The 14,976-nt window shown below is 42.6% G+C and overlaps 1 protein-coding gene across 2 annotated transcripts in view; it reads right to left on the bottom strand.

Annotated features, from left to right (window-relative positions):
* Positions 1-5,622: 5,622 nt before the first annotated feature.
* Positions 5,623-14,976, bottom strand: part of LOC135915055 (ELL-associated factor 2-like) — a 141,967-nt gene continuing 132,613 nt past the window's right edge. For both annotated transcript variants that reach the window (XM_065448037.2, XM_065448038.2), the window contains exon 7: positions 5,623-13,446. In XM_065448037.2, the coding sequence (XP_065304109.1) occupies positions 13,400-13,446 (47 nt within the window). In that variant the 3' untranslated portion in view covers positions 5,623-13,399. The remainder of the gene's footprint in view (positions 13,447-14,976) is intronic.

Genomic DNA, 14,976 nt, shown 5'->3' with positions numbered 1-14,976 from the left:
CGGGTACGTCGAATTCTATTAGTATAAACCCCGTGCAAGTTACCTTGCGCACGACAGTGACAAGCGACGCGACGGAGATGGATGTCGCCTACATCGCTTACAAGTTGTACCTCATGCGAGCGACGGTTTTGACCACGTTTCGACCGACGTCTCCCCAGTGTTGCCGGCATGAGGGTAGCAAATACGAGTCTCAACTGGCGGGACGCGTGCTTTATTAACTTAAGTTGATGTGTTTTGCTGTAAAAAGCAGCATAAAATATTTCTGAAGGTCTTGCAGTAGGTTCTTATCTTTGCACGTATAAAAATTGAATCGTTTGCTTGAGTGCGACAATCGGTAGTACTCACGTGATGTGCACCCAGTTCCGGCTTCACGCTATTGGCTAGACGCTCGTGGCACTTCCGGGCGACGAGCAACGAATTCTAGATTTCCAAAATTACCAAGCAATCGAGCGACAAGACCGAGCAATCCATTCTAGCGACGGCCCGTTTCATTGCTCAAAGCCGTCGCTCGAAGCCGTCGTGCCCAAAATCGCTCACATGGGGTTTAGCCTTCAAGAGCTGCCATCAGTTGTTGCAGGGACGAGGTTTCGGCGACCTTCAACAGTGTCTGCTTGGAGCTCGAACCATGTGACCATCTCAGAGGGTTCGGAAGGGAAGAAGAGGGGATGTAATAACAATAACTGAAGTTTAATACATCGTTACTGGTGAGTAGTGCGATCCAAGACAAAAAATACAGAAACGTTCGGCGTGCGTGCTCCCGCAGACAAGGGCAGAGGAAATGCGTCCACGTGGGGTATCACTGGCCTCTTATACCATCCACCATCCGGACAACCTCATTCTCTTTTACTCCCTGGTAGAGGGCCTTGTCAGGACATGTCGGGTCAACCCGCACAAAGGAACACGGGGATGTAATAACAATAACTGAAGTTGAACGTAGGTCAAGTCGAGTCAAACCACAGAAAGTAACTCGGAGAGAAACCGCTCTTTGGCGTTGAACGCAGGACAAATTAAAGTAGGATTTGCACTGTTGCATATTCCGTCACACGCACCCGACGGACAAGTCTTTTCATGTTGACGAGCGTGACAGTTAGGCACGACGTGTCTCAGGCGTTTGGCATCCATTCCATTCATTGCCGCCCAAACCGAACTGCAACAGTTCCTATTCTACAGAGAGCATTTGTTTTCAATCATTGAAGCAGACACCAGGTTTGCTTGTAGTGCATTCTTTATATAGGCTCACAAAGGAATGGTTGTCAGGTCAGGAAACATGCAGAGCCCTCCTCATACTTGAATATTGTGTTCGATCAGCGTTCCTGTGCACGCTAGCTTGTCTATATATTTTGCGTTCAACTGGCGCTGGAGCGTCCCCATGTTTTGTTCAGTTCCTGTACAGTACTATAGTAACGCGGAGTGTTGCACAGTATTGTACCGTGATGACAAAGGGTACTTTCGCGGGCGTTGTTCAAAATGTAAGAGATTAGACAGCCAGTCAAGCTTCGGATAAAGGCCGGTCTGAAATGAGTTGCGAGCTCTTGTGTGAGTGAAAACCCCACATAACAGAAGGATTGCTCATAATCTGTACATACGCTGTCGAGGCACTGATGGATAAAAGAAAACCATAGGGGAAGCGGCCCGGGGTAGGGGGGGATAAAGTTACACTTGATATTAGTCGAACACAATTATCAAAATAACACGCACTACTTCGCCGAAAAGTATTCGACACCGCGCCTCCCGTCGCGATAGTTTGACTGCAAACTGGCAATACTGGGAATCCTATCACAGACTCGTCTAATTGTGCCGGTTCGAAAGTCAGCTGGCGATATTTGTAACACTTGTCGGACAAAAATCTGCATTTCTCTGCAAACATCTGCAATTTATTGTGCCAATAGCTGACAACAGCCGCTTTTCCTTTGCATACCAGAAAATGAACTAGCACCGTACCCCTCATAAATTCATCGCTGAAAAATAAAAGAAAGAAAGAAAGAAAGAAAGAAAGGAAGAAAACGGTAGTGGAAAACATCCTGCGATTGGTTCCTGGAAGGGCGCTTTGCAACTGCGCTTTTTGTGCGGCGAAGATCGCTTCTTGACGCTGCACGGAATCACTCGGAGCAATGTCGCACGTGACATGCAATGCTCAAAATACACACACTACGGTAATATTTTTTGACAGATGCAATACATTTTCTAGCTGGCTGTGGCATCTATCCTGCATGGCACAAAACAGCCATAAATGAAAACGAGTATCATATCATTGCAGACTTGTGCTTCGTAAATATAATATATAAATATGTGTGTGTGTTACCATCGTAGTGCATCAGTGTATTCCAAGATAATATTGGTGTACATGTCAAAAATTTAATGACCACAAAATACAAAATACTGTCTCGATGCTTCGCTGTGTGCATGCTTGACTGCACTCCTTGCTTCCTTCACCGACTCATGGCGTTTTTTTTTATTTTTTTTTCATTCGCTGAAGGTCTCTACGGAGCCTGCGCATCTAAGTCCGCCAGCATCAGACTATAGGCGCCCATCTTCCCAAATGCAGCCAGGTGGTTTGCCTGAAAGGTATGCGCGCCCACCACCGCCTGCAAAAATGAAGTTTCGTTCTCGTGTCAAAACCTCTGAATTATTTTATATTCAGACGATCGACTTGCAAAGAAGTTCACCGACGATTACGATACCCCCTAACGCGAAATATGAGTGCAGCTCTGTACGCGTTTTCATTTCACGATATATTGGCTGGTGCAGACAATCTGTCTTGCGTGGCATGTTCCAAACGGAGCGAAATATGGCGCGTCTACCTCGCTGATCGGAAGATTGCGAGAGCTAGGCAGCGAGTGGGCGCGATTCACAGCCGCCGCCGCAGAGAGACCTCCGCTCATGCAGCGCTTTGTTCCCATAGAGACGACGAACGCTACTATGGCGCCACATCGTAGCCATCGTCACCACACAGCCCGTCTTGCGCGGCACTACGCTTTTCTTCTCACGCTTTCGTTCCACCACCGACGAGAGTGGCCCTTCGCCGCGAGGAAGTCGTGCCACCAGTGTCAGCGGCGCCCACCCAAGGGAGCGCCACATTGAGCTTCTAGTCGTAGCCGCTCGCCATCGCCCCTTGCAGGAGCAGCGATCCCCGTCACACACGCTGGCACTGCGGACTGACCTCAGCAGCAGACGCCGCGGACGAGCATAGCCCTCGCACCCTCACAGCATTGTGATAAGAGGATTTGGCTGGCTGTCGTGTGCAGTGGGTCGTGGTGTGCGCTTAACAAAATGATGGCCTGCCACCATTTTGACAGTCAAATAGAGCTGCCAAGATATTTCCTATCACTTACTGTTTCGCACAATGATGTTGTATTACTGCCCCAGTGTAATGCCCTCTAGGGCCTTTAGTGTACCTAAATAAATAAAAATAAATAAATAAATTGTCCCTTACCTATAGTAGGAAGAGACAAAGAGATCTATGCTTACGGCTATTTTGGCTCTTCACCATTTTTCTTTATGCAGACGCAGGATTGAAACAGATGGAGGGGTATGATGTTGGCTGTACGTGGATCTAGCCTTGCTGGCAATGCCAGCCATTGCACAGACCCTGTGCTATCCTTTAGAAGAGTTTAAGAAATCTAAAATCTATAGGTACGTCATTCAGTGGGTCCACATTTCAAGTGCATCGTGAGATGAGTGAAAAAGGTGATGCACACAGTGATGCGCAACAGATGGCATGGTGAAGATGGCAGATGGCACGTGAAGTATCCAGCACACGATGACGCGTCACCCTGCCCTCCACCCATGACACAATGCCCTGAAATGAGCCTGCTAAGCATTACTTGAGAGAGAGCTTTAGCTCGGGGGCTCCTATATAAATACACGGGAAAGGAGAAATCGTTTTTCTTGGCAACTATTGTACCAAATTTGATGAGGTTTGTTGCATTTAAAATTTTAAAAAATCTAGTGACTCTTGGGGGCGGAAGTTTTTTTAGGTCATTGATTTTTTTAATGAAACTTGTCAAAAATTGCAAATGTTCAGAAAACGAAACTATAAAGTTAACTAACTCAGCAACGGAAAACGATATCACAACTATGTAAGCTGCACCTAATAGGGCATCTAAGGCAGACAAATTTTATGTATTGTACATAGTTTTCGAGTACACCATTAATACACTAGTAGCAGTTTTGCCAAACGTTCACAAACATCGTAAAAATTCACATAATACATAAATTAATATATAAAATGTGTCCGCTTTCGATGATCTGATGGATGCAATTTACAGAACGGTGGTATCTGTTTTTGATGCAGAGGGACTAATTTGTTATCAGGTTTCTATTTTTTGTTTAACACACAATTATATAAAAATATTTGTAAGAAAATTTGGCCATAAATCAAAATTCCACTTTCAACAGTCGCTAGACTTTAACTGTTCCTCTCAAATGCTGCATATTTCACTTAAATCGGCCCAGGGGTTATCTCAGAAAAGCATTTCTGCATTTTACATGTATTTGAACAGGTGGTGTCTGAGCTGGTTGGGGGGGGGGGGTGTGTACAGTGGACATTCAACGCTGCTTCCACTCTTTGTACATATACGTGCATGCTTATGAAGCACCTGGCTTTGAAGAATGCAGGCTTTATGCCTTCGTATCACCAACACACTGACATCAGTTTATTTTAACCTCTTTGCTTGCCAAGCTCTTGACCAAAAACTACCCATCAGTGTCAGTAACATTTTTTTATTTATTTAACTTTTTTTGCCAGGCCACCAGGTTATGACCAAAGAGTCTTCATGTCACTAAGTGACAATGACTTGCTTGGAGTTTTGTCTTTAAATTTTAATTGTTCCAAGATGTCTTCCTTATTGTTCTTTAACTATAGCTTTAACTTGCTGCCTGCAGCGGAAAGTCAACGCTTGTAATGTAAAAATGAAACATGGCCATTTGGCCCCAATTATGGAAAATGATATCACATCTCAAGATAGTGCTTTGCCTAGAAAATCAGCTTTTATGCAGCCAGATGTCCCACTAATAAGCTCTTCTGCCTGTCTTTTGAAGTAACAACAAATGAAGGTACACATTATACCCCTCTGGATAAAACAAGCATGAGGCACTTAACTCATCCAAAGACTCTCCAGGAATTTACCAGGACTATTTACTGGCTATTTATGTTACTAAAAAAAAAAAGTTAACACTATAGTTGCTAACACTCTACAAATATAAAGTTGCTAAGGTGATTAAATACAGCTATGTTACTAACTTTTGAAGTACGCCTTCCAGTTATCCATTTGCAGTATGATTTCTAGCACACAATGCTTACATATTGCATTAACCACGAAAGCATGCTGTAAGCCTCATTCTACTTTTCTTTTGTATGTGCCTGGACATTGTGCTAATACGACACTGTTTAAACATATCGAATGAATAAAAACTTCTTTAAGCTACAACAGTGCAGTCAATTCAGTTATTTTGAGGTCTCCTTACAGTGCACTGAAGTGAATGATGCATGACTTGGTATTTGTTCTGTGCAGTTCAAGACAAATTGCACCAAATACAAGAGCCAAGCACACTGTTGTAGCACCAGCATTTATGCTGCGCCGAGTACGAGAGTCAACTGGACCAAGAAAGAAACATCCAACAGCAGTTTAAACTTGTATATTTAATAATAATAATAATAATAATAATATAAAACATCTTATCTACTTTGTAGCTACTCAAGAAACCAAGCCACATGCATAGGTCCTCGGAGTCACATACAAAGCTTGGGACGCTTGAGGTTTACTTCCAGTGTGTTGACTAATAAAAAGAAATGAAAAGAACAACATTTTCAATGCTGCAGCTTGCGTTTACCAAACAAGTACATTGCAATTTTTTTTATGTAAGAGGTAAGAGTATCATTGTTATCACCACCCTGCTTCTCTGACAAACATTATCAAGTACGTGTAACATATGTGCATTTGCATCAACAGTGGCACAAGGAATGCAATGCTCATATTTTCATTGACAGTAGGAAGAAGGAGAGAAAGAAGAGAAAAAACCAGAATTGTCAGCTGCAACAGTGGTCACTAACAGTCACAGCTGCACTAGCAATATTGTCCACAGTTTCTTTTTTTTTCTGCCAACAATCAATACACTCCAAGCAGACATTGACACAATATAGACCAAGAACGAAATGAAGTTAAGGTGGGGTGGGGATCAAAGGTAAAATAATGACAAAAAAAAATCTTGTTTGCAAATGCCAACTCCGCTGCTCTCTCTCCACTCTAAACCACATGACTAGTTCTGGAAAGCCAACATCTCAACTCTAAATGAGGTGCATCTGGTACGTTTTCACAGGTGCAACACGAGACAAAACGCATGCTGCCTGCAGTCAGTCCTTTCATACTTTTCTTCAGCCTCCTTCCCGTTTCATGGTGAACCTCGTAATCTCATTCCACTGACGAGGCTAAGTCATCACAGCTGGTAATGCATGGAGACAAAATTCTACTGGAGGCAGAATCTTGGGGCACAGGCTTGTGCAGGAATGTAAGAAAAAAAAGAAAGATAAAAAAAAAGAGCAGCACAGCAGCGCGCTTAGATGCATGCGTGCATTCATCCGTGGGGGAAGAACAGCGGCTAGATGCGCAGCAGCACGTGAGGTAATTTTCCTTAACGTTTCATACTTAAATACCCTAACAATGGTAAGAAGCGGCACCTTGCTCGGCAATAACAACCTGAACACACAGGTTTAACAGCATTCCTAACAAGCATTATTCACTTGTACATGCTTCCTGAGGTGCACAAAATTTCCTGTGCGCTTTTGCATGGTCTGAATTGCTGGTTTTGCAAGTCATCTCACGCAGTGCCAAGGGGACATGTGTGGTAGCTGCCCAACAGGCCTTCGTTCCCCAGAGGCACTGCTTGTAGGTGAAAACGCTGGCTCACAAAACTATTAACATGCTGTGCTACAGTACAAGGAAAACAGGTGGCCCTAGAATCATTACCATACGCATTCCACTGTCGTGAACCTAGATGAAACCTCACCAACCATTACAGTATCTTGGCTCTTGCACTTATTTTTTTTTTTACACATGTAGAAATAAAATCGGTGCAAGGTTTCCCATTATTGGTGGCGAACTTGTGAATGTGTACTAATGTAATCGCCGATACAGTTCCATTAAAACGTTCACCAAGCTCCTATACACAGCATGCCTTGGGTGTATCTCAAGTTAAGTGGCAAGTTAGCATTGTTCTTCCGCTCACGGGCTGCTTAACATACACAACATTCCTGGGAATGCTGCCTTGAGCAAATTTTACGGCAGTACACAATACTTGAGACTACAAGCGAGTTCTCCCTCCCTCCTCACAATATCCACTTCCTCTTTCTTATTTCCACAAGCCTTGGCACACACTGACACCTTGGAAAAAATCAACAACAAATGACCAGGTGCATATGACAGACTACTTGGGTATTCTCAGCTTGACAGAAAAAAAGTCCAAACTGCCAGCAGCACACAATTCCCATTCTCTAACAACGCTGTGCACACCAAAAAAGAAAAAAAAAGGAAAGCATTGCTAAGGTGATAAGCGTTCAAATATATTACACTTGCAACATCTTGTCATGGCCTGTTACAACTACAACCTTGAAACAGTCCACACCAACATCGGTCGGGCTTTATGTGCCGACTCAAGTGCAGGCAAATCTTGCCTCAAGATCTTAAGACAAGTTGCTAGTGAGCAAACACCCTTCATAGCTACTTGGGAATGAAGTCTACATACACAACACATACAAAATGTAAGGCAGGTGGAGGGTAACACTTTCCCCACATTGAACAAATGTGTGTGCCTTAATAGACAAATAGACAAACAGTTGTGGTAAATGCACGTTTGTACATCGCTTCTAACAAATCTTAACAAACAGAAGTAGTAGGCAAAAGTTGGCAGATTGTACAAAAAAAAAAAGAAGATATTGAACAAACCTCACACAGGCTGGTTTTGTAAGGCCACAATTAACTCGCTTACATCATACAAGACTCCACAGAGAAGTTTGGGTAGGGAGGGCACCGTCCCTTTCTCATTCATGAAACTGCCAAGAACATGGGACAAAAGAGCTGTCAGCTCACGACAAAGACATACACATCTACTTTTGCAGCTACAGCAATGGAAGCTTGTCATATCACACCAGACAACACGCAACACAGCTTTCGTGGATCAGGCACAAATGCACATAATAGTACACAGAATAGAACCAAGGCATATCTGCACTCTCATATAAACTTTCAACGTTGTCCTGTGTACGTCTTCAGCAAGGAAGACTAGGTTGTAGAAAATACCACCTCGGGATTCCTCTGCCCTACAGGGACCCGGCAATTATGTTCTGTAAACAGCAGAATAGGATGTCGATAGGCCAACAAACCAAGCACTGCCACCCGAACACTCTGTGCTAATTACATATGCAAGCAGCCATGGTGTGCACTGACATCCACCGGTTAAATATGCATCAGCGACATTATGTGCATTTGAGAATTCAGACATAAAATGCCACTAAAAAGATGTAGGACTGGAATGAGATGCAAGATGGACACATTCTAATCCTACACCATTTTAATGCTAGTTAACATGTCTGAATTTCGGTATGCCAACTAGTACAACTTCCTCTATAATTATATGTGCATTTGACATGCAATTTGACAAAATCATGACCCTGGTCATCTTTCTACTGCTAATGCACTTTGCTGTGTCTGTGGAGTCTGAGCCGCCTTCAAACAAGACCCTTTCATGGCACTCATTACGAATGGTCACCTTGTTTTTTTTTTCTTTTCAGTTTTTTATGTCATGCCACACTTAAATAATAAAGGCACTTTGCTTTGTTGAGACTCTATGTCGCACTGCTAAAGATCTATGTCACACTCTACGTCCCACTGTCCTAAAGATTGAACTGCTCAAACTTTATTCATAAAGATTGTAACAAATACAGGTATTATAAGTTCATCAGATCGGTTTCTGTTGCTCCGATCTTTTCAGAACGTATAGCATCCTGATCTAATATGCAGTGCAAGGGTAGCTCCTAGGTGCTTGCAAAAGTCTATTCGACACATGAAACCTGTGGTGCTGCAAGAAACAATGGCAAACTTCAAAGGCGTACTTGCCTTGTACGCTTTAGTGCCCTTGCTTCAAGGACCGATGTGTGGTCTGCAGTATGTAACTAGAAAAAAAAAAAAATGGCACTACGGCGAATGTCCACGATACCTCACTTCAGTTCCACTCTATTGTCGTTGAACTAGTTCCTCTTATTAGTGACCGAGGCAAGCACCTTCAAATATAGCATGTGTGAAACATCTCCAAGCAGAAATGAAACATACCTGAGGTCATTGAAGTAACTTTTTCCGATTTTCAATATTTTGATAGACTTTTATATACTGCTCAGCTTATGCAACATAAAATATAATAATTTGCTGCCTCATTAAGTAAAGAGTTGGTGACCTGAATGAATGAAAAGGAGCATGATTTTTTCTGCACCTTTATGTAACAACAATGACAAAACTCAAGTGGTTATACGCATGCTAAACAATGGCAAGAAACCTACCAGTGTCACATCAAGCAGGTATACATGTATGACTTGAAGAAAGGGTAGCTGTTGCTGTTTGTAGCTTGTAGGCGAGAAAAAAAAAACTTTACTTTAAGCTAGCTAATTAAAAAAAATTAAGTTGCTTAACATAAGAACTTATGCACTTTATTATGTCGCCATCTAGAAAGTTATGCTGCACAATTAACTTTTCTTCTAACTCTGTCCTCCACAAGACATTAAGCTCATAGCCTATTGTTACATATTTAAAGAGCCACACTGCAATGTATAAGCCAAAACCTGATGGCGCTCAGACGAAAAATGTTGTGACACTTTCTTAATGGCTGGTTATGTTATAGCATGGCTAATGTAAATATATGCAGTCAAGAGCAAGCAAATTAAGACATGCCCCTGTGTTATCGAGAGGCATGGCAAATATTCAGAAGTGAATTCAACTTCTACTACCCTATCGTTCATTCAGTGAGCTGAAATTCAAACCCAAGTATTTTTCCTTTATAGACAGAAGCTTGTACAACAGACAACAGACACCTGATTGCCAAAGCACAGCATAGTGGTATACCTTCACAATTCTGCAACAATTAAAAAAAAGTCCTGCAGCATGCTACAGATGCATGAAACAGTCACAAAAAACGTGCATCTGATTTACTGTTGTACCTTTAGCATAGATGTTCCACAGTCGCTGCTGTTTCATTATTGTTAACTGATTTTGTGCCTTCTTCATAAAACATGACTGGAATGGTTATGTTATCACCAGGCTGTTTGCATAGTGTCGCACAGACTGCATCCACTGGCAATATAAAAAAAAAGTGAAACATTTACTTTTGTGATTTGCTTTTCACTTCAGCTAAACAGGAGATAAACCTTGTTATGAGAAGGAAAAACGCCAGATGGAGCAAAGTCTGATAATCAAGAATGATACATCACACTTTCTAAAGCTTTCATCAGTAGTAGTACAATTGTATTCTTTACTAACATTCGCCATAGTTGGAGAGCAGCCTCCTATCGATGGAACAGCAGCACAAATATGCTGTTCACAGTGGCAGGCAATTGTAGATCAACATTCGATAAGGTAATGCAATGTGCAAGGCATTATGAATTAGAATAAAATTCAAGCACTGGTTTACAGTCTGCATACAAACTTTATCAACACTAATGGTAGTGCACTTATGGAAATTAAGAAAAGCAAGGGCTTCTTGTAGAGCCACCTGCGATGTACATGGAGGCATGTTGATGGAAGCATCCTTATATTATTGTATTTCTCATTATGTGATTTGGATAATAGCCCAGCCAAGCATTTTATGCTCATAGTGGGGACCATAGAGTTTCTTACAATTACAAGGGAGTAAAATGGCGCTGCTATGCTGTTGTACGCGTGGGAGTGCCAATAAGTGGGTGCTTTGGATGGGCATCTTTTTTTTGGAGAGCCAGGACAGCTCGCAGAAGCAACTGGCAGCCATTGTTTCATCTGCCACAACGTTTTAGTCTCCGTTAAATAATGCGTGAAATGCTGTTTTCTTCCTCTATTACTGTGCAAAAAACTTAAAAAGAAAAAGTAAGAACATCAGCACTTACGCTAGGGTTTACAGTTATACTGACTGAGACCATTACTGGTGGGTCACTAAAGTTGGAGGAAAGACAAGAAGGTTTCACATGCTCACAGTGTGCCGATTTCAATTGCATGTTACTACTTTCTTCATTTGCTTGTTACACAACATGTGGGTGTAACGCCATCGTAAATGTGGGGACGACAAGGCAAAAATGCGCCGAGCTAGAGGTAAGAACATGCTTGGCGTCCCAATGAGCAATTGCCATCCAAGCCGATTTTTCAGTCAACATGGCGATGCCCATGGCTGGGCTGGGTTCACAAAAAATGTGGCAGCTCATCGCTACTTTGCCAAACCTAATTAGGGATCAAGGCCATCAGATCCAACACACTAGCAAGGACTGGCTAGGCACTGCTAGCCACCAAGTGTCCACGACCATGGATTAGCCATAAGAAGAACCGCACCCTCTCCAGTTAGACAACCCATAGAGTTTACAACTGCGGCTCTACTGTCTGCCCAGCCCTGGCATGTGGTTTGCCGAAGTGGAGGCACAGCTGTATGTCAACGGCACATTGTCTCAGCTCTGGTGGCATTTTCTCTTCAACAGAGAGATTCCCGCCAACGCTTTCTTCTCGGCTTGACCTTCTACTGCGGGACACGAAATTATTCGGTCGTTGAATAGCGCTGAGCTAACGCATCTTTTTGCAGAAGCCATCCTGGCCGTGCACACGGCCATGTTGGTGACTGCTGAGGAATCGTCTAATATGGCAACCGCCCAGTTGGGAACTAAGCATATTTTAACCTTGGGCTCGGTTCACTTCAGCCTCTTTGTCACCAAGGTTACAGTGGCGGTACATGTACAACCATTAATGCAAGATTTAGTATGGGAGAACGAAGATATGTTACGAAGATTTATTTTCAAGAGGCCTTTATTTTGGCACCCATGACTGGTCAAGTGATGCTCAAGGAAAACTGAACCTTAATTATCCTTGCATACCCATGGTGCCAGAGTGGACTTTGAGAAACTTGCATGACTTGTTGCACTTGACAGTGGTGCTAGAGTTGCCCCTAGGTAGTACTGTAGGAAACTCTATGGTGGGAACGTTACAATGGTGCTGTTGCCTCCATTACCTTGTGTGATAAGTATAAGCCTTGTAGCACTCAAACACTACCTTGGCAGCATTATGCAGTACGGTTTGTTTCCTGCTGTTGCGCAGCCTATCACGAATAAGAGACAGAATTATTACTCATCAAGCAGATTGTGAGCAAAGTGTATGACCCTGAAAATACTATGCATGAAGCAGTTATGCACTAACAAGCAAGTCAAATGAGTCCATTTGCCACAATTTAAGCGAGACTTCATGATCCTAGAAGAGTGTGCATCCCACGCCAAATGATGCAATTAATTTTTTGGATCCCATTCTTTTTATGTCATACATCCTATCAAATGGCCAATCCCAGCAATAATGGCAGCATCCGCAGGCATTCGAGTCGATGCCAAAGGGTGAACGATATGAAATTGGAGTAGAATTGTTATGCAGTCGTGATTGTGATAAGCAATAATTCACCTTGGAAGCCTCCCTCCTACTGAGCAAATTAAATCAACAGTGGCAACATTTCATGCTTAAGTAAACGCTATGTGACAAGATTCATCAGTACCACAAATTCTTCCCTTTATTTCTTTAGGACGATTTTGTAGTAATCGGGCATGAACAAAGCACAATAATTCTGCGCCGTTGGCATGCATGTGAACCATGAATAGCAGCAACAGTCTTTTCCACCAGAGTTCATTTTTGTGCGATAAACATTGCTGAACGGAAACAAACAAAAACACAAAACGTGAAGGAAGAAAAATACTATAAAAAAAGGCATCAGTAATAAAGCACAAATAATGTGCTCACACATTCTGCAGGCACACTCTATGAACAATGAGGAAAACACAACATAAAAAACAACACGCAGAACACACTGTACTGCCCAGGCATACAGAAACGGCACAGAAACAGAACAAGATGAAGTCACTGCTCCACATTAACAGAGCTCGCTGTGCTGGCTTCCCTAGTGCCACGCGTAGGACAGAAAAAAAAAAAAGAATTGCTAGTCTCTCTCGTTGTGCCCACTCTGTTCCGTCTTTGAGTGAGAGAAAACAGGGAGAAGTGCCATGGTTGTGTGTGTTTGTGTGCTGAAGTCCTTTCACCTCCTCAAAGCTGTGCCTCTTTGTCTTCAAGTTGACGAGGAGACAAGCCCCTTTTTTTTAGTCATGCTAATGTTGCTTGGAGCTACGTGACCTGCTGTTGGCTGTGAGTGCTTAGTCATCGCTGTCGCTGCCAGATTCACTTAAGTGCAGATCTTCACCTGTGAGCAAGAAAGATGGATAGCTTTAATATATGACCCGTGCACGACGCTGAGCAAAACAGAGTCAAAACCTGTTATACCCATCCTGTACTATACTCATGGAATGAGAGGCAACAGGAAAATTTTAGAGCAGAACACCTACTGAGCACAAATACTTGACATGGCAGTGCCATGTCACTATGCATCTGGTCATTAATGATGGTAAGAACTATGATCTAAGCATAAAAGCCAAAATTATGCAGATGTCACGCCAAATTGAGACAGCAGAAACAAAGACACATATTAGCTAGCCCTGAATTGACGTGTTTCATTCCATGCGTATAGCACATACCTATCTATTGGTAATAAAGACAAGATTTGAGTTATGCTAAGAAGGTAAGACACATACTATACAGTCAGACAACTTTATAACAAAGCACTTGGCATCTCCAGAATCCTTTGTATTACAGGCCACTTCATGGTAAATATTGCGCACTGTACTACTTGCAAGAAAGGAGGCTAAGCACATTCAGAAAAACAAAACCTTTACTTAGCCATGAATTCAGGAGATACTCAGTGAAAGAAGAAACTAGTTTTTTTCTGCACACTTTGATGAAACATGCCACAACATTTGACATTATGCACTAAGGTTCATGGCAAACTCAATGGCCAAACCAGGGAGTGACGAAATGTAGAAGTGCAAAGCATCGAATGCCGCTTACTGCCTTCCTTGTCATCAAAATTAATGCTTTGCTACAGAGACATTCACAGCACATGAAAAATGAGAGTTTGGATGGGACATGTGGAATCTTTGTTTATAAAGGGCATTTTGTTTCAGAGGCATTCAACTATAATAAAGTAAAGGTATAAATAATTAAATGTTGCTTTTTGCAGATTATCATATTCGCTTTATGTGAGTCCAACTGTACCGCCAAACATGTGGGGAGCTGCTAGCAAATTTGTGTCCAACCAAAATCAGTGCTGCCCACGCTACGCTGCTGACTTGCTACAATTTTTTTATGCTGCTGACTTATTAAAGGACCACTCAAAACTAGCATTAGGTCTGACTTGAATGGAAGGCTTGTGCTACTCTTGTGACGTTCTGCCTGTTTGTTCTGTCTCAAAATGGCTCAGCAGCAGACAATATTGCTAATGAAGACAGCACGTTTCTGCAACTTAAACCACCTACGAATGGAACCGTGCACTCATATTAGCTACGCATAAGGGTAGGGAAGCAAAGAAAGTGTGTGTTGCAACAGAGATCTCGGAAGCCAAGCTCCACCGCCCTCAGTGAATCAGAGGGCCATGCAAGCATAAATAGTGGAGGCACAATGATGTGCAGAGCCAGCATTAGAGAATTTTTCTGAGCAGGCATCCATTTGAACTAGGCCATGATGCATTTCATTTACATTTAAATTCTATGTGAGCTGTTTCTCATTGTCCATTGCTGACTACTCTTGATAAGCCTCTGCCAGCATAATACATGTCAGTGGGAGCTGGTTCAGCATATTAACAGTGATGGAGCCACTCCTCCCTTGCACTTACACCATT

The sequence above is a fragment of the Dermacentor albipictus genome, chromosome 1 (assembly GCF_038994185.2).
Source record: "Dermacentor albipictus isolate Rhodes 1998 colony chromosome 1, USDA_Dalb.pri_finalv2, whole genome shotgun sequence".
NCBI lineage: Eukaryota > Metazoa > Arthropoda > Arachnida > Ixodida > Ixodidae > Dermacentor > Dermacentor albipictus.
The sequence above is the reverse complement of the archived record's forward strand: the minus strand, read 5'-3'. Positions and strand labels throughout refer to the sequence as shown.